General features: G+C 41.2%; 2 protein-coding genes across 2 annotated transcripts; both read right to left on the bottom strand.

Moving 5' to 3' along the window:
• Position 1: 1 nt before the first annotated feature.
• Positions 2-17,705, bottom strand: LOC6047400 (myrosinase 1). Its single transcript, XM_001864431.2, has 5 exons — positions 17,655-17,705; positions 16,526-16,980; positions 15,929-16,462; positions 15,325-15,875; positions 2-251 (listed from the first exon to the last, which is right to left on the bottom strand). Exons 2-5 carry the CDS (start codon positions 16,868-16,870, stop codon positions 86-88), a joined length of 1,596 nt encoding a protein of 531 aa, XP_001864466.2. The 5' UTR covers positions 16,871-16,980; positions 17,655-17,705; the 3' UTR covers positions 2-85.
• LOC6047405 (myrosinase 1) lies at positions 17,475-19,715 on the bottom strand. Its single transcript, XM_001864430.2, has 3 exons — positions 19,175-19,715; positions 18,027-19,111; positions 17,475-17,963 (listed from the first exon to the last, which is right to left on the bottom strand). Exons 1-3 carry the CDS (start codon positions 19,487-19,489, stop codon positions 17,651-17,653), a joined length of 1,713 nt encoding a protein of 570 aa, XP_001864465.2. The 5' UTR covers positions 19,490-19,715; the 3' UTR covers positions 17,475-17,650.
• Positions 19,716-19,763: the final 48 nt, after the last annotated feature.

Below are 19,763 nucleotides of genomic sequence, written 5' to 3'. Positions count from 1 at the left end.
ATTTTTGTTTTGTTTTTGATCTCTTTTTTATTACGTTTTTAACATTTGTTGACCTAATAAATACGCTGTTGTCGACCCGAATAAACTAAAACTGTTGTTTTTTATTTATTACTTTCGAATCTACCTTACCGGAAGTGAAGGGCTCGGAACGATCCGGGTTTGGATCAGCTCGAAACAGTTTCGAGGACAGCTTTGGGGTGCGTTCGCGGGTTGGGCTCGAAAAGTTGACGTGGTACAGGCCAAATTTTTCGCTGGAAGAGAGGATAGAAAAAGTTAGATTTTCTTTGCCGTAAAAACAGGATTTTGTTTCGCCTCATTCCAGGTCAATAGAAATCCCAAGTTTGGTGCTGATTGGATCGATTGGATTGATGATCCTTCCCTTTTCCTGTCTTCGGGAAAGTTTTTCTAAACTTATTGTGAAGGCAGACAAAAATCAAAATAAATATGAGCGCAAAATTTTTAACCATTCCCTTTTAATGATTCGCCCAGATTTTTTGTATCGTTGTATAATTATTTTTAATTCATAAAATTACATTTTATATTCTTGAAAGTTATTTGTTGTACAAAGCTATATGAATGCATTCAACGTTGCATAAATATTATTTGTTTGTTTTTAACTGAAACTCATTTTTCAAAAAAAAAAAAATGTATAGTTTCTTATTACTAAAGCTTTTCAGACGATTTAAGAAGTAAATATGTACATTTTGGCGAAATAACATTTAAGCAGCCTGAAACTTAAATCGATAAGTTGTTCTGATTTCGGCTGATTTCTGCCGAATCTCGCAGAATAATGTGTAGCAATTTTTCAACACCGGTTAAGGGGTTACATACATGTAAATCGGCAAAAATGTCAGAGGTCGGTTTGAGCACACAATTAAACTTTTTCAAAATCTGTTTTCAGGGCATTCAAATATACAGTTTCATCTATTAACAAAACAAATTTGAAGACATTTGGTTGTATCATTGCCGAGATATAGCTATTTGAAGTTAGCAGTTTCAGAAAACGGGTGCCACGATATCCCAACATTGCTTCGACCAAATCGGCTCAAAATTTTGGTGAAGACTCGTTAAACCGGTCTCGTGTGCATGACGAAGGCCGATCTTCAAGAAGTTTATTTAAAAAAAGATGAAAATATTTTTTCTGTTTTTCATATAAAAATCGCCAGTTTTTGATTTTTGTATTTTTGAAAATTCAAAATTTAAAAATCGGGCTTAGTCATGCACACGGGACATGTCTTGGGAGCTTAAATCGTCTCTAACTCAGTTAAATCATGAAATATCTTCAGGAGTGATTGAAAATCAACTTTTAAGTGGATTTAATAAATTTTTTGTAATATGAAATTTAGTGATTTTCTACATGTATGTAACCCCTTGAGGCTGGTACAAATATTCTTAAAAGTTTTTGTCACCCCCCCTTCAAAATTTTCCCGAAAAATCAAAGGGCAAAAAAAATATTTTACAATAAACTTCAAAATTTCAATGAAAATTCAAGTGCAACCAGCTGAAATCAAACTAAAATACATTCTTCTGCATTTAAAATCATTTTTAGCATGTCTGGGTTTATTAAAAAATCTTAAGATTTTTTGAAAATTTTCGATGCAAAGTCTTTTTTTTCGATACAATTTTTGTTTTTGTCAGATCTTAGATTTTTTGAAAACTAATGATTGCAAAACAACTGAACTAGTGTAAAATACATTTTAAAACACTTTTTTCATTTAAATGGGAAGACTATGGCTTGTTATTTAAATTTTTATATTTTTTTATTTTTGCCCCCAGATGTGTGAGCCAGATGTGCTTCGATCCCGTAATTGGGGCGTTGCTGGCGCAGAATATGTTCCTTTAAGCGTCGTCGGACGACCTTGTTTTTTGATCTTGTTCTATGAATTTTTGACTTTACGACTTTATGAACCAAACTTTAACCTGTTAAATGTTTCGAATCACTCTACTGACCCTTTTACAATGACGATTTCTTAAAACTTTAAATTATTGCGTTCATTCTCAACGCATACGTTACGTCTTACGTCTAAGAAAGAAAAGACCACCGAATTTTTGTTTTGTTTTTGATCTCTTTTGACAAAGAACTTTGTCCTAAGGGCTCTATTCTGGTAAGGTGTCAATCCAGAAAAACGAAAAATGTCGCGCGTTACGAAAATGTTGCATGCTTGGTACTGCGGAAGGGGTCAGCAACGAATGAAGTGTGGCAACAATGGTGCAACATTCTCGCGTGACAGTTCCAAGAAAGCAGGAGACGAGGCAAAATTTGCACCATGTTGCCACATTTCATGCGGACTATATAAGCTAACAGATAGCCTCTGAACAGTTAGTTTTGACCAAAAATCCGTCAGAGACGGATCGACGGTGGTAATTTTATTGCTCACACACACATACACACATTGAAAGACACAGGTTGTGCACCAACTTGGGAGGAATAGAACGGTCACTCGGAAACCAGAATGATTCAAGGCAATGGGGTTGGGACCAAACTGGTAGGATATTGGCCAAACCCGGAGTGGCCATGGCCCTGAGGGAAGGTTCTACCGGGGGGACATTTATCGAACCATACGACTTGGGGCAATATGGGTATCAAAATTCATGGTTTTTGATACTGGTGATGAAAATGGCCATTTTGACAGGATTGGCCACACCTAGAGTGGCCATGGCCCTGAGGGAAGGTTCTACCGGGGGGACATTTATCGAACCATACGATTTGGGGCAATATGGGTATCAAAATTCATGGTTTTTGATACTGGTAATTAAAAGGGTTATTTTGACAGGATTGGCCACACCCGGAGTGGCCATGGCCTTGAGGGAAGGTTCTACCGGGGGACATTTATCGAACTATACGACTTGGGGCAATATGGGTATCAAAATTCATGGTTTTTGATACTGGTAATTAAAAGGGTTATTTTGACAGGATTGGCCACACCCGGAGTGGCCATGGCCTTGAGGGAAGGTTCTACCGGGGGACATTTATCGAACTATACGACTTGGGGCAATATGGGTATCAAAATTCATGGTTTTTGATACTGGTAATGAAAATGGCCATTTTGACAGGATTTGCCACACCCGGAGTGGCCATGGCCCTGAGGGAAGGTTCTACCGGAGGGACATTTATCGAACCATACGACTTGGGACAATATGGGTATCAAAATTCATGGTTTTGGTACCGTCCCAAGTCGTATGGTTCGATAAATGTCCCCGGTAGAACCTTCCCCAGGGCCATGGCCACTTCGAGGCCAATCCTGCCAAAATGTCCATTTTCATTACCAGTATCAAAAATGAATTTTGATATATTGCCCCAATTTATATGGTTCGATAAATATCCCCACCTTCCCTCTGGGCATTTGAATAAATTGATTACTCCTTTATTTGACCTCCTAGCCAAATGGTGTCTTCGGAAGAGTTGTTGTACTTGATAAGGGCTATCTTTTAAAGTTATTGACATACAGTGTGACGACCTTCCAGGGTGTCAACCAAAAACTAACTCTGTTAGATGACGTTGTAGGGCTTTGGTGTATTGCGCAAAGTTGTAGAGGAGAAAAATTCATGAAAGTTTGTCAAAGGCGCCAAATTTGTAGCTAGAGCGTCCAATTTCCCGGGGTTACAAAATTCCCGGGAAACGGGAAATTTTTAACAAATTTCCCGGGAAATCCCGGGAATTCCCGGGAAATTTGAAATTTATCGAAAATTGATCTTATCCTGCTTCTGATTGATATTTTGCAACAAAATTGTATAGAACTGCAACTTTAATGTTCAAAATGAGTGTAGGGGTCAAATAATGGCTTGACTGCTTATAAAAATCATACAACTTTGTAAAAAAAAAATTAAAAAATTAAAAAATAAAATATGTAATAATGTAATAACGTTGACTCATAAAAAAATATGTTTTTCATGGCAAATAACTTGTTCTAGACCGTAATTTTATCAACAAAACTCATTTTAAGGATTTTTAGGCAAAATTTTGACTTTTTATCAATTTCACCCAAAATTTATAGGTATATTGTTAAAAAAAACTTATAAACTATGTTAAGTAAAATTTACACATTGATTTTCTTTTTCTTCTTAAAAACTTATCAGCAACCTTCGTGATTGTGTAAAATTTGAACATATTAAATATGATTTTAACAACAAATATTTTGTACAAAGTCACCCCAATATGCTAAATACAATTTTCAACGCCACTAGTTTTCAAATACTATTGAAAAACATTTTTTTCCAACAATAGTGCATGGACCTTGTGTGGCCTACCCCAGTACATGTTTTACAAAATAATAATCTTGAGACAAACCTTACCAGTTGGAAAAAAAAATAAAACAGAATGAAATCCTATCATTGATACCCCGTTTTTCTTATAAGTTCAATATGCACAGTAGATTAAAATGAAAAAAAATTAAGTTAGGTTCTCTCAGTAATATTTTTTCAAATTAAAAAAAAAATCAGGACCAAAAAGTAAGGAAAATGTATACTTCCGCTTGAATTTCGGGAATTCCCGGGAAATTTAAAAATTTCCCGGGAAACGGGAAATATTATTTTTCGGGAAATCCCGGGAATTCCCGGGAAATTTTTTCCCGGGACGGGAAATTGGACGCTCTATTTGTAGCTCTTAATCTACTACGTCATTTTTGCAAAAATGCTAAAAAAAGCACTTTTTTGTGATAACTTAAAATGTTAGCATTTTAGCGGCCTACTATGTTCTGAAGAGTTGTTTATGACATAAAATTACACATCTTTGCCCATGACAGCAAAATGTTGTGAGCCTTTATTGAGGAGTTATAACTAATTGTAAGTGATTTTGAGCATATTTTTAAGTTGCAATGTTTTCGAAATGGCAAATTTTGGCGCAAAACCGAACAATGCACATGAAAGTACACACTTTCAACTAGGGGAAATATGCCCATTTTAATCACCCCCTACATTTTCTGAAAATATCTCCGTGTCTATCGGTGTCGATTTAGAGATACAGTGGACTCTCTCGTTGTCGATCTTCTTGATATCAATGTTACTCCAGCTGTCAATAAATTTTTCAGTCCCTTCAAATAGATTGCTTTGATGTTTTGTTCTATAATTTCATAACTCCTGCTCTCGACGGTCCCTTCAATATCGACAACGAGAGAGTCCACTGTATCTCAATTTGAATTTGACGCTATTTAATCAATTTATTTATAATTTTTAAGCGGAATCTTATTGAAACGTGGTAATAATCGGTAAATTGAAAGGGTAAATTGATCGATTTTAATATTGCTTATTGCGAGATAAAATCACGTTTCTCCTTCGCTGTGAGTGACAGGAGATTATTGCCGCCTTATTACCGCAGTGTAAAAATCAGCAAGTTGAACTGAAATTCTGGTTGATTTGGCTGTCAACTTGGTTTGTTTTCAATATTTTCCAAAAAGTCAGCTCAAAACTCCAGGCAACCTTTGACAACAGCCAAAAATTTGTTCTGCGGTTGTCTTGCGGCTGTCATGCGACCATTATCTTGCGGTCGTATCACCGCACGTGAACTCTAATTATTGACGCCCGCAGTAAAACATTGTTCATGCTTAAAATTATGATACACTTTTTAAAATTATGAATAAATACATGTTTTTCCCAAAAATAATGTAAGTGAAAATTTTAAATAATTGTTCGTATTTAAAATTAAAAAAAAAAGCAAAGTAATCCACTTTAACGACCCCCGGGTCTTTTGTGGTCTCTGTTGCAAGTTTCTACTCATTTCTAGGCGTCCGAAGGTTATGTGTGGTGAGTCACTCAAAACCTCTTTTACGCAAATGGACCGACGTTTTACTTCCCCATCCGATAGAAGGCGAAAAAAGCGAAAATTAAGTATTTCCTTTTATATGTGGTCACTCTGGAAAGGTTGTCGTATTTTTTCATAGACAATGTAATTTCCATAAAAATCGATCAATTTACCCTTCAATTTACCGATTTTCACCATGGATTCATTATGATTTCGAATAACATTTATAAATAAATTGATTAAAAATCGGCAAATTCAAATTGAGATATCTAAAAATATATACACGGAGATATTTTCAGGAAATGTAGTTGAAAGTGTGTACTTTCAGGTGCATTGTTCGGTTTTGCGCCAAAATGCGCCATTTTGAAAACATTGCAACTTGAAAATAGGCTCAAAATCACTTAAAAATGGTTATAACTCCTCAATAAAGGCTCAAAACATTTTGCTGTTTTCGGCAAAGATATGTAATTTTATGTCATAAACAACTCTTCAGAACATAGTAGGCCGCTAAAACGCAAACATTTTAAGTTATCACAAAAAAGTGCTTTTTGGACCATTTTTGCAAAACTGGCGTATATCACGAGTAGATTAAGAGCTACAAATTTGGCGCCTTCGACCAACCTTCATGAATTTTTCTCCTCTACAACTTTGCCCAAGACACCAAAGCCCTACAACGTCATCCAACAAAGTTAATTATGGTTGACACCCTGGCAGGTCGTCACCCTGTATGTCAATAACTTCAAAACATAGCCCTTATCAAGTACAACAACTCTTCCGAAGACACCATTTGGCTAGGACGTCAATTTATTCCACTTAATTTTGCCATTCCGAACATTGTGCAATGGCCACTCCGGATGTGGCCAATCCTGTCAAAATGGCCATTTTCATTACCAGTATCAAAAACCATGAATTTTGATACCCATATTGCCCCAAGTCGTATGGTTCGATAAATGTCCCCCCGGTAGAACTTTCCCTCAGGGCCATGGCCACGCCGGGTGTGGCCAATATCCTACCAGTTTGGTCCCAACCCCATTGCCTTGAATCATTCTGGTTTCCGAGTGACCGTTCTATTCCTCCCAAGTTGGTGCACAACCTGTGTCTTTCAATGTGTGTATGTATGTGTGAGCAATAAAATTACCACCGTCGATCCGTCTCTGACGGATTTTTGGTCAAAACTAACTGTTCAGAGGCTATCTGTTAGCTTATATAGTCCGCATGAAATGTGGCAACAATGGTGCAACATTCTCGCATGACAGTTCCAAGAAAGCAGGAGACGAGGCAAAATTTGCACCATGTTGCCACATTTCATGCGGACTATATAAGCTAACAGATAGCCTCTGAACAGTTAGTTTTGACAAAAATCCGTCAGAGACGGATCGATGGTGGTCACATTGAAAGACACAGATTGTGCACCAACTTTAGAACGGTCACTCCAGAATGATTCAAGGCAATGGGGTTGGGACCAAACTGGTAGGATATTGGCCACACCCGGGAAACCGGGGTGATTTATTGAACCATACGACTTGGGGCAATATGGGTATCAAAATTCATGGTTTTTGATACTGGTGATGAAAATGGCCATTTTGACAGGATTGGCCACACCCGGAGTGGCCATGGCCCTGAGGGAAGGTTTTACCGGGGGACATTTATTGAACCATTCGACTTGGGGCAATATGGGTATCAAAATTCATGGTTTTTGATACTGGTGATGAAAATGGCCATTTTGATAGGATTGGCCACACCCGGAGTGGCCATGGCCCTGAGGGAAGGTTCTACCGGGGTGACATTTATTGAACCATACGACTTGGGGCAATATGGGTATCAAAATTCATGGTTTTTGATACTGGCAATGAAAATGGCCATTTTGACAGGATTGGCCACACCCGGAGTGGCCATGGCCCTGAGGGAAGATTCTACCAGGGGACATTTATTGAACCATACGACTTTGAGCAATATGGGTATCAAAATTCATGAATTTTTATACTGGTGATGAAAATGGCCATTTTGACAAGATTGGCCACACCCGGAGTGGCCATGGCCCTGAGGGAAGGTTCTACCGGGGGGACATTTATCGAACCATACGACTTGGGGCAATATGGGTATCAAAATTCATGGTTTTTGATACTGGTGATGAAAATGGCCATTTTGACAGGATAGGCCACACCCGGAGTGGCCATGGCCCTGATGGAAGGTTTTACCGGGGGACATTTATTGAACCATTCGACTTGGGGCAATGTGGGTATCAAAATTCATGGTTTTTGATACTGGTGATGAAAATGGCCATTTTGATAGGATTGGCCACACCCGGAGTGGCCATGGCCCTGAGGGAAGGTTCTACCGGGGTGACATTTATTGAACCATACGACTTGGGGCAATATGGGTATCAAAATTCATGGTTTTTGATACTGGTAATGAAAATGGCCATTTTGACAGGATTGGCCACACCCGGAGTGGCCATGGCCCTGAGGGAAGATTCTACCAGGGGACATTTATCGAACCATACGACTTTGAGCAATATGGGTATCAAAATTCATGGTTTTTTATACTGGTGATGAAAATGGCCATTTTGACAGGATTGGCCACACCCGGAGTGGCCATGGCCCTGAGGGAAGGTTCTACCGGGGGGACATTTATCGAACCATACGACTTGGGGCAATATGGGTATCAAAATTCATGGTTTTTGATACTGGTGATGAAAATGGCCATTTTGACAGGATAGGCCACACCCGGAGTGGCCATGGCCCTGATGGAAGGTTTTACCGGGGGACATTTATTGAACCATTCGACTTGGGGCAATATGGGTATCAAAATTCATGGTTTTTGATACTGGTGATGAAAATGGCCATTTTGACAGGATTGGCCAGACCCGGAGTGGCCATGGCCCTGAGGGAAGGTTCTACCGGGGGGACATTTATCGAACCATACGACTTGGGGCAATATGGGTATCAAAATTCATGGTTTTTGATACTGGTGATGAAAATGGCCATTTTGACAGGATAGGCCACACCCGGAGTGGCCATGGCCCTGATGGAAGGTTTTACCGGGGGACATTTATTGAACCATACGACTTGGGGCAATATGGGTATCAAAATTCATGGTTTTTGATACTGGTGATGAAAATGGCCATTTTGACAGGATTGGCCACACCCGGAGTGGCCATGGCCCTGAGGGAAGATTCTACCAGGGGACATTTATCGAACCATACGACTTTGAGCAATATGGGTATCAAAATTCATGGTTTTTGATACTGGTAATGAAAATGGTTATTTTGACAGGATTGGCCACACCCGGAGTGGCCATGGCCTTGAGGGAAGGTTCTACCGGGGACATTTATCGAACCATACGACTTGGGGCAATATGGGTGTCAAAATTCATGGTTTTTGATACTGGTGATGAAAATGGCCATTTTGATAGGATTGGCCACACCCGGAGTGGCCATGGCCCTGAGGGAAGGTTCTACCGGGGGGACATTTATCGAACCATACGACATGGGGCAATATGGGTATCAAAATTCATGGTTTTTGATACTGGTGATGAAAATGGCCATTTTGACAGGATTGGCCACACCCGGAGTGGCCATGGCCCTGAGGGAAGGTTCTACCAGGGGACATTTATCGAACCATACGACTTTGAGCAATATGGGTATCAAAATTCATGGTTTTTGATACTGGTGATAAAAATGGCCATTTTGACAGGATAGGCCACACCCGGAGTGGCCATGGCCCTGAGGAAAGGATTTACCGGGGGGACATTTATCGAACCATACGACTTGGGGCAATATGGGTATCAAAATTCATGGTTTTTGATACTGGTGATAAAAATGGCCATTTTGACAGGATTGGCCACACTCGGAGTGGCCATGGCCCTGAGGGAAGGTTCTACCGGGGGGACATTTATTGAACCATACGACTTTGGGCAATATGGGTATCAAAATTTATGGTTTTTGATACTGGTGATGAAAATGGCCATTTTGACAGGATAGGCCACACCTAGAGACCCTAAATAGGGAGACTGGTCTAAGCTGGCTAAATCGATCTGGCAACGTATGTTTTGAGCTTGGCAACACTGATAAGTTTTGCTGGGCGTAAAGGCAAATGCTCGTTTGGATACGTCAAACTCGTGTCTGTTTGGGTACGTCAAATTCACTTCGACCAGTCTCCCTATTTAGGATCTCTAGCCACACCCGGAGTGGCCATGGCCCTGTGGAAAGGATTTACCGGGGGGACATTTATCGAACCATACGACTTGGGGCAATATGGGTATCAAAATTCATGGTGTTTGATACTGGTGATAAAAATGGCCATTTTGACAGGATTGACCGGGGGACATTTATTGAACCATTCGACTTGGGGCAATATGGGTATCAAAATTCATGGTTTTTTATACTGGTGATGAAAATGGCCATTTTGACAGGATTTGCCACACCCGGAGTAGCCATGGCCCTGAGGGAAGGTTCTACCGGTGCCATTGTTTGAATGAATTTAATTAGAATTAATTATTCAGGATTAAATAAATTGGCAAAGAATTTAAAAATATAAATAAAAATAGCATGATTTTTAGAGTTTTGTACAAAGTTCTATGTCATATTGGTCATGTAGAACATAACCACCTGCACCTTTTTTATTACGTTTTTAACATTTGTTGACCTAATAAATACGCTGTTGTTGACCCATAAATAAACTAAAACTGTTGTTTTTTATTTATTACTTTCGAATCTACCTTTTTTTCCTGCCAGTATGAGTATCCTAGAACAGAATTTTCGAAATCAAACTTATTCATGATGCTCAAGACCACTCTTGGAACGATCTGGCCACTTTGGGACCGGTTCCAGGTTCCCTGGTATAACCCGGAGTACGGGAAGATAAGAGATTATTCGTGGAATTTTTTTTTTCCTGCCAGTATGACTATCGTAGTACATAATTTTCGAAATCAAACTCATTCATGATACTGAAGACCAATTCTGGACCGATGTGGCCACTTTGGAACCGGTTCCAGGGTCCCCGGAGAAATCCGGAGTACGGGAAGAATTGTTGTTGTTCGGGGAATATATTTTCCCTGCCAGTATGAGTATCTTAGTACATAATTTTCGAAATCAAACTCATTCATGATACTGAAGACCAATTCTGGACCGATGTGGCCACTTTGGAACCGGTTCCAGGGTTCCCGGAGAAATCCGGAGTACGGGAAGAATTGGTGTTGTTCGGGGAATATATTTTCACTGCCAGTATGAGTATCTTAGTGCATAATTTTCGAAATCAAACTCATTCATGATACTGAAGACCAATTCTGGACCGATGTGGCCACTTTGGAACCGGTTCCAGGGTCCCCGGAGAAATCCGGAGTACGGGAAGAATTGTTGTTGTTCGGGGAATATATTTTCCCTGCCAGTATGAGTATCTTAGTACATAATTTTCGAAATCAAACTCATTCATGATACTGAAGACCAATTCTGGACCGATGTGGCCACTTTGGAACCGGTTCCAGGGTTCCCGGAGAAATCCGGAGTACGGGAAGAATTGGTGTTGTTCGGGGAATATATTTTCACTGCCAGTATGAGTATCTTAGTGCATAATTTTCGAAATCAAACTCATTCATGATACTGAAGACCAATTCTGGACCGATGTGGCCACTTTGGAACCGGTTCCAGGGTTCCAGAATTGTTCTTGAGTATCATGAATAAGTTTGATTTCGAAAATTCTGTACTAAGATACTCATACTGGCAGGGAAAATATATTCCCGAACAACACCAATTCTTCCCTGGACCCTGGAACCAATTGTTCTTGAGTATCATGAATAAGTTTGATTTCGAAAATTCTGTACTAAGATACTCATACTGGCAGGGAAAATATATTCCCGAACAACACCAATTCTTCCCGTACTCCGGATTTCTCCGGGGACCCTGGAACCGGTTCCAAAGTGGCCACATCGGTCCAGAATTGGTCTTCAGTATCATGAATGAGTTTGATTTCGAAAATTATGTACTAGGATAGTCATACTGGCAGGAAAAAAAAATATTCCACGAATAATCTCTTATCTTCCCGTACTCCGGGTTATACCAGGGAACCTGGAACCGGTCCCAAAGTGGCCAGATCGTTCCAAGAGTGGTCTTGAGCATCATGGATGAGTTTGATTTCGAAAATTCTATACTAGGATACTTATACCGGCAGGAAAAATATATTCCCCGAAAAACACTATATGTTCCCGTACACCGGGTTTCACCGAGGAACCTGGAACCGGTCTCAAAGTGGCCGCATCGGTCCAGAATTGGTCTTGAGTATCATGAATAAGTTTACACTTTCACTGTGATATGAATCTAATAAATATTATCACATAATATTTCAATCTTCTGTCAAGACAAATCGTATGAAACGCGTTGAAAAAAAGTTTCTTTATTGGTTCGCCCATAACTTAGAGTAAATGGCTCTATTTTTGACTTTTCATACAAGGAATATCATTTGGACATCTGTCCCTATCTTTGGCTTTCTGAATTTTGAAAATCCGCCCTCAAGGAGCGAAGATATAGCTGATCAAAATCGACTTCCGACTTTTTTGAAAAAAAGTTGTTTCATTGATTCTTACATAACTTAGGGTAAATGCATCTTTTTTTGACTTTTCAAAAAAGGAAAATTATCTAGACATCTGTCCGCATCTTTTGCATTTTGAATTTTGAAAATCCGTCCAGGGGGAGCCGAGATACAGCTTGTCAAAGTTGGACTTCCGACTTTTTCGCGAGCATGGGAGTTTAAGTGTTAATGTATTCAATATGTTGTTTTCTCAATAAGAATATTATTCCTGTTATTCTAAATGAAGAATTCGCGAAATCCATGTTTGAATTTGTGTGATAGACTCATGCTTCTTGGCTATGGATTTTTTTTCTGTTGTATCCTATGATACTTTTACCAGACGAATTTGTTTTTTTTAAATAAAGCAAAATGTTTGCTCTACCAGCGGTTCTCAACCTGGGGTACATGTACCCCTGGGGGTACCACGAGCGGTCTCAGGGGATCCGGAAGACAAACCCCGTAATGGCGGATATTTACCCCATCTTTGCTAAAATATTAGTTTTGCATAAAATTAAAATTAGGATTTTTTTGTAAGTGGAAAATATGGATATCATGGTACGAAAACAACATTACAGTAAATATCTCTCTAAATTTAAAGATCAAGACTTTTCCTTCAAATTGTCACACAAAATACACTCTTTTAAAATATTTTTTTTTTTGGCCTGTATCTCAGCAACAAAAGAATGGATCAAAAATGTTCAAAAAAGAATGCTGTAAAGAATTTTCTCAACCATTTGATTTTTTAGAGATGAAATAGAATTAATTTTTAATTGAAAATAGCTACAACTTCAAAAAAGTATGTGTAGTATGTTTAAATCTGAAAAAATATAAAAATTCAAAGAACAAGCCATAGTCTCAACATTTGAATGCAAAAAGTGTTAAAAATGCATTTTACGCTAGTTCAGTTGTTTTGCAATCATAAGTCTTCAAAAAATGCAAGATTTGACGAAAACAAAAAAAAAAGAACGAATAAAAAATAAAGATCGAAAATTTTCAAAAATTCAAAAGATTATTAAATCAACCCAAACATGCTTAAAAATTATTCTAGACGCAAGGGAATGCATTTTAAATTGATTTCAGCTGATTGCACTTAAATTTCCATTAAAATTTTGATGCTTTCTGAAAAAAAAAATAATTTTTTGTCCCCTGATTTTTCGGGGCAACAAAAACTTTAAATAAAATGTGTACCCGCCTTATGTGTTCTAATCTAATCTAATCTAATCTAATCAGACCCTAGCGCAGCCAATCTTTCGAAGGGATTCTGGAGAGTGCCTTAGGTTAGATGACGCCTAGCACTCTTCTTGTCATTTATTAACATTTGTAGTGCGCCATTGCATCGGAATGCATTGAAACAACCAGAGTCTCGGCCCGAAACTTCAAACACGAACAAAAGCAGCGAACCGAAGATTGGCAATGACGTTTTGGAATTTTGACAGTTTGGAACGCATGAATTACCCCATTATCGGTTTCCCGCATGGGTGATGTGGAAATTGTTGCACATGGTTGAAGTTGGGAAATTTGCAACTTATTCTAATTTATGCTAAATTTAAAAATTTAAACACGAATCTACAGCGAATCGATGTGAAAACTAAAGATACACTAAAGGCACGATGATTTGATGTGCATTCTTTATCAGAATCGCGATAAAAGAGGTTTAAATTGAAAATTAATAATACAACAAATTCTGGTCTAGAATTCAACGAAATTTTGTCTGTTTGTAAGACTTACTGTTATTACCAGCCCTCTGGCACCACTGTAAACGTCTAGAACGTTTGACAGTCACCAAAACCTCGAAGAGCCCACGCATTAGTATGTGTGAAGAGCCCACCATAAACAATGCATTGTATAGAGAATGTGCATTAGTATGTGTGAAGAGCCCACCATCAACAAAGCTTTGGCTGAAGTAGTATTGGTGTATTCTGATTGTTTACATCAAAATAGTGAAATGGCGAACGCGAAAGAGGTTAACCAAAAATAATATTTTGGTGTAAATTTATTACAAAATTCGGTTGAAGTAGACACGCGAGTGGTCCTATTTATCTAGGGCAGATTTCCGGACATATTATGTGTGTGTATGAGGCCGGAGTCGAAGGAGCTCTTGAATCGGATGGCAGGATGAGCAGCCGGAGAAGCAGGAGTAGTTTTAACCAATTTAAAGCAAAAATCCGATTCGACCGGGAAATTCTGAAACCGGCATCATAACCAACTACACCTTTTTTGTAGGGGCGCGTTCTTTTATTACGTAACGCGAAAAATCGGACTTTAGACCCCTCCCCCTCGTAACAAAATTTCCATACAAATTTTAAAAATTTTGTATGGAGCGTAACACGGCCTCCGACCCACCCTCCCCCGTTGCGTTACGTAATAAAAGAACGCTCCCTAGGCTTTTTGCATGCATTCAGGCGCAATAAAATTCAAAACCAGAAAACTTTTGCAATTGAATTATGAGGAAGGCATCGACCACTGTGCCGGAAAAACTGTATCACGGGTATGAATCTTCTAGCAATTTCAATATGGCGACTTGTATCAGAAGAAAGTGAGGCATTTTCGCTAGTTCTCACTGTTCTGTGTTCTGCGTGCACGTCCGCAAATATCTACCACACACATACTAACACAAAGCGCCACCAAGAGGCAAAAGGTAGTTACGAATATTTTTTGCACTTTTGTTTAAAAATATGCGGTTTTGCAAAAACAAATAACAAAAGAACAAAACCAACTTTTAAGTGTAGTTCGACTCTCAAACTTGTAATTCGTTGCTGATTTGTTAGGATTTTTTTAATAAAAAGTTTTTTTGTAGCAACCCTTTTGGGCAGACATTTCTGTTGTCACCTTTTGGTTCCTTGGATTAGCCATGGATAATTTCACAGTGTAATAAACAGGGCAGACCACCACGCGGCGCCACCGTTTTGATTGAGAAAATGATACAGGTTTTTCGGACGAGTTTCAATCCCGTGACTGTATGGAACAGTTTATGTGGTAATTTATGAAAAAAGTAGATCAGCAAAAACATAGAAAATTTCTCACCTGTACCCCTGCAACCACTCGAAGTTATCAACAATGCTCCACGCGGTAAAGCCCACCACGTGGCACCCGTCCTCACGTATCGCGGCCAGCAGCTGGGTCAAGTGGCTCTTGTAGTAATCCACCCGGCCATGGTCATCGAGCTGGCCGTCGTCCGAGTACCCGTTTTCGGTTATCACCACCGGCGGATTACCGTACTCCGTCCGGAACCAGTTCAGAACGCCGCGCAGTCCTTCGGGGACCACGTACAGCCAGGAGGATTTGGCCCGTTTCCAGGAGGGATCGACGCTTAGCAGAAGTTTGGAGTCCTTTTCAATGGACGGCGTTGTTGAGAGGTTGTACGGGTGCGGGTCTAGCTGGACGAGGCGACTGCTGTAGTAGTTGTAGCCGAGGAAGTCGGCGGAGCCTCGTACGAAGGCCTTCGTGGCGGCGGTCATCGACGGGAGTCGGGACATGGTGCGACCTTCTTGCTGGCTGTGCTCGGCGATCTCTTTCTCCATGAGGGGTGGGTATCCGCCGGTTTCGCTGAACAGAGGGTGAGCCATCCAGCCGATCTGGGGGAGAATTGTTTTTTTATTGGGATTACACTTGAAGGTGTAATATTTACATGGTATTGAAGAGCACGATCGACCGCTTCCGATCCAGTTTGGTTGTCCGCTTGGAAGAAGTACCTTCCACTGAGGGTGATTCCAACGGATCCTTTCTGCTGAGCTCGGTAGCGTTGATTGTACAGATGGTAAGCCGTTGCATGACTCAGTAGAGTGTAGTGAACGCACAGGTATTCTCCAACTCCGGGAGCGTACACCAGCGGACCGTTGCGACCGTAGCCGTACCCGTCGACGCAGAAATTGTACGGTTCGTTGTGGGTGATCCACACCTTAACGCGATCACCAAAGTTGCGGAACAACGTATCGGCGTAGATCTCAATATACTGGACGAAAAGAGGCGATGCCAATCCTCCGAGGTTTTGCAGATACTGCGGCACGTCGTAGTGGATCATGGTCACAACGGGTTCAATGCCGGCCACGATCAAGGCATCGATTAACTTGTTATAGTAGTCGATGCCTGCTTGGTTTAACGAGGAAAGATCACCTTCCGGTAGGATCCGTCCCCAGGAGATCGAGAAGCGGTAAAAGTTGAACTGTTGAAGATCGAGTAAGATCAGTATACCAAGGATTCGCGATCACCAACGCTAAAAACTCACCCCAACCTGCTTCAGCGCTTCGACGTCGTCTTGAAATCTGTGATACGAGTCGGCTGCCACATCCCCGGTAGACTGATCAACCACCAGCTCCGGATGATCGTGGGTTAACGTGTCCCAAACCGACGCACCTCGACCGTCTTCGTTCCAGCCTCCTTCAACCTGATAGGCGGCGGTAGCCGCTCCAAAAGCAAACCACGCCGGAAACTCTGGGCTCTTACCGCCAACCAACTTCTGATCGCGATGCAGGTTGTTCGCTAGTAATCGGAGCTCTGTTTCCGCTGCAACGATCACTCCCACCAGCGCAACTAGTAATACTGAAGAAAAAACGTTCCCAGGAAGTGGCATCGTGACCCGGTTCGCACTGGCTACCGATCAGTACTGAATGTGCTGATACGCTTGAATGTACAGAGGCCTTTTGTCTACTATCAATTACTGAAATAGTTGAGAGACGCCGTCTATCGGCAATAGATTAGAGACGGACGACGGGTAGTCACAGTCGTGTGCTACAACAGCTGATTACAGATAGTGTATGCTGGGTAGAATGTGAAGTAACGGATTGATATGCTGCCTGAGACGAGTGTTGCTATCAGCTAGCAGGACTAGGTCAGGTAACGAAGTGTATGAGGAAGGAAGGCCTTAGAAGAAGTGCAATGAGTCAAGGCGGTTGTTGAAGTAGAGTAACCAACTGTATTTCCGGGAATGTTTATACAGTAGTTGTTCGGTAACGGGGCGTTGTTTAACTGGGCTGCTTTTTACCTGTGCGCTCGATAACTGGGCCGTAGCCCAGTTAAAAAGCAGACAAACGTCAAAAAACCAAAACAAACCAAAATGACCGAGGGGTTAATGGATGCAAAAATCATATTCAATAAATAAAAACACTTTTTTCAAACTTTTGTTTATTTTCAAGTTACAATTAAATAAATATGAAAAGTAAGAATTGTAAATAAATTTGAGTAATTTTTATTTTTATATTTCATCTGGAAAGTATTATTCATCGGTGGTCCCCTCGTTATTTTTTGTTCAGCCCAGTTACCGAACAACTACTGTAATTATATGACGGTTCTTCCGTATTTTGTATGACTTAACATAAATTGGGATTGCATCTGAAACATGTTTCACTACGCACTACCTAAATGTTAATGAACTTTGACGAGTTGATTTGACAGCTGATGCGGGAACGTAAACAAAGAGAAAGCTGCGAGCAGTGATCGAACACCGAGGCAGATGGATCGTGGAGATGGACGTTCGGACAGATTTGTACCGAAAGTAACGGATTGTCATTTCTGATTTTATACACTTTTCAAACAAACCCCGGCTGATCACGTTTGACGGAACCTGTCTGCTTTGGATAACTTCGTGAATAAATTTAGAAGATAGCTTTGGGGTTCGTTCTCGGGTCGGACTAGAATAATTCACGTGATACAGTCCAAACTTTTCACTAAAATATAAAAAGCAGGATAAAAAATGTAGCTTTTGCATTGAAAATCTCACCACAACTTACCTATATCCGCGCAACCACTCAAAGTTATCGATGATACTCCACGCCGTGAATCCCATCACACTGCATTCGTCATCCAAAATGGCACCGAGCAGCTGCTCCAGATGTGCCCGGTAGTACTCCACTCGATCGTGATCCTCCAGCTGTCCATCGTCCGAGAAACCGTTTTCCGTTATGAACACCAGCGGGTTGTTGTACTCTTCCTTGAACCAGTTGAGAATACCTCGGAGTCCCTCCGGAACCACGTACAACCAGCTGGATTTGGCCCGCTTCCACGAGGGTTTGACGCTGTAGATCAGCCCGGCGTCCTTGTCCAACGACGGTGGGCTCCCGATGTCGTACTTTCGGGGATCGCGTTCAACCAGGCGACTGCTGTAGTAGTTGTACCCGAGGAAGTCGGCGGATCCCTTGATGAGCTTTCGCTCCCGTTCGGACATTTCCGGCAGTCGGGACATGGTACGACCTTCCAGAAGACTGTGATCTGCGATGTCTTCTATCATGATCGGAGGATAACCACCAGATTCGCTGAACAGCGGGTGGGTGAACCACCCTAGCTGGTATTGGAGGGCTCGATCGATTACGCTTGGCGCAGTTTCGTTGCTGGCTGGGAAGAAGAATCTTCCGCTCAGCGTGATCCCAATCGAACCTCCTTGTTCCTTACGGTAGCGTTGATCGTACAGATGGTAGGCCGCAGCGTGACTTAGCAACGTGTAATGTCCACACAGGTATTCTCCAACGCCAGAAGCGCGCACTAACGGTCCGTCGATCCCGGAACCGTAACCCTCGACGCAAAAATCGAACGGTTCGTTGTGGGTGATCCACATCTTAACGCGATCACCATAGTTCCGGAACAGCGTGTCGGCGTAGATCTCAAAGTACTTGACAAACAGAGGCGAGGCCAGCCCTCCGAGATTCTGTACGTACTGAGGCAGGTCGTAATGAACCATGGTCACAACGGGTTCAATGCCGGCCTCAATAAGGGCATCGATCAGCTTGTTGTAGTAGTCAATCCCTGCTTGCTTCAGCGAGGAAAGATCACCCTCCGGAAGTATCCGTGCCCAAGAGATCGAGAAGCGGTAGAAGTTAAACTGTCGAAGTTAACAAACATTCAGTAACACCCCAATCGCGTTCACCAACCCCCACCAACTCACCCCAACTTCCTGAAGAGCCTTGATATCCTCCCGAAAGCGATGGTACGAATCGGCGGCTACATCCCCATTGTCCCTGTTCACCACCAGCTCCGGGTGATCGTGGGTCAGTGTATCCCAAACCGAGGCTCCCCTACCGTCCTCGTTCCAGCCTCCTTCGATCTGGTACGCGGCTGTGGCCGCGCCAAATTTGAACCATTCAGGAAATTTGCGATTTTCGGCGTTACCGGAAACTGGAGTAACTTCAATCAACTTGGCACAATCGATCAGCGGCGCCAAAAGCAATGCCAGAAGCACCACAAATTTGACCCAGTTCATCCTGTCGGAACGAGGTTCAGTCTGCAACTGACTCGTTGAGCTGTACTGCCCAATTATCGCTTGCGTTCATTGGTGTCCATTGTGAGATGTAAGGAAGGAAAGAAGATCAGCATAACAACATGCAAGCGAATTGTAAACAGATTCAAAAGGTGCATTATCAGCTGGGAAGGGGAGCTGATAAGCGTAAAATGTAGCGTAAATAAGTATTTTTTACCAGAGTATAAAAAAAAATACGCCATGAGTTTCCAATGTACATATGACAATTTAAAAGTAC

The sequence above is a fragment of the Culex quinquefasciatus genome, chromosome 1, assembly GCF_015732765.1.
Source record: "Culex quinquefasciatus strain JHB chromosome 1, VPISU_Cqui_1.0_pri_paternal, whole genome shotgun sequence".
Classification (NCBI taxonomy): Eukaryota; Metazoa; Arthropoda; class Insecta; order Diptera; family Culicidae; genus Culex; species Culex quinquefasciatus.
The sequence above is the reverse complement of the archived record's forward strand: the minus strand, read 5'-3'. Positions and strand labels throughout refer to the sequence as shown.

Bases quoted from the DNA above. Each gene is read 5' to 3' on its own strand.
- LOC6047400 (XM_001864431.2), bottom strand. From the start codon at position 16,870: ATGCCACTTCCTGGGAACGTTTTTTCTTCAGTATTACTAGTTGCGCTG. The intron at 16,463-16,525 runs GTGAGTTTTTAG...GATCTTCAACAG, and splicing joins AAGCGCTGAAGCAGGTTGGG to TTCAACTTTTACCGCTTCTC. The intron at 15,876-15,928 runs GTAAATATTACA...ATTCTCCCCCAG, and splicing joins ATCGTGCTCTTCAATACCAT to ATCGGCTGGATGGCTCACCC.
- LOC6047405 (XM_001864430.2), bottom strand. From the start codon at position 19,489: ATGAACTGGGTCAAATTTGTGGTGCTTCTGGCATTGCTTTTGGCGCCG. The intron at 19,112-19,174 runs GTGAGTTGGTGG...TAACTTCGACAG, and splicing joins AGGCTCTTCAGGAAGTTGGG to TTTAACTTCTACCGCTTCTC. The intron at 17,964-18,026 runs GTAAGTTGTGGT...TTTATATTTTAG, and splicing joins GAGTGGTTGCGCGGATATAG to TGAAAAGTTTGGACTGTATC.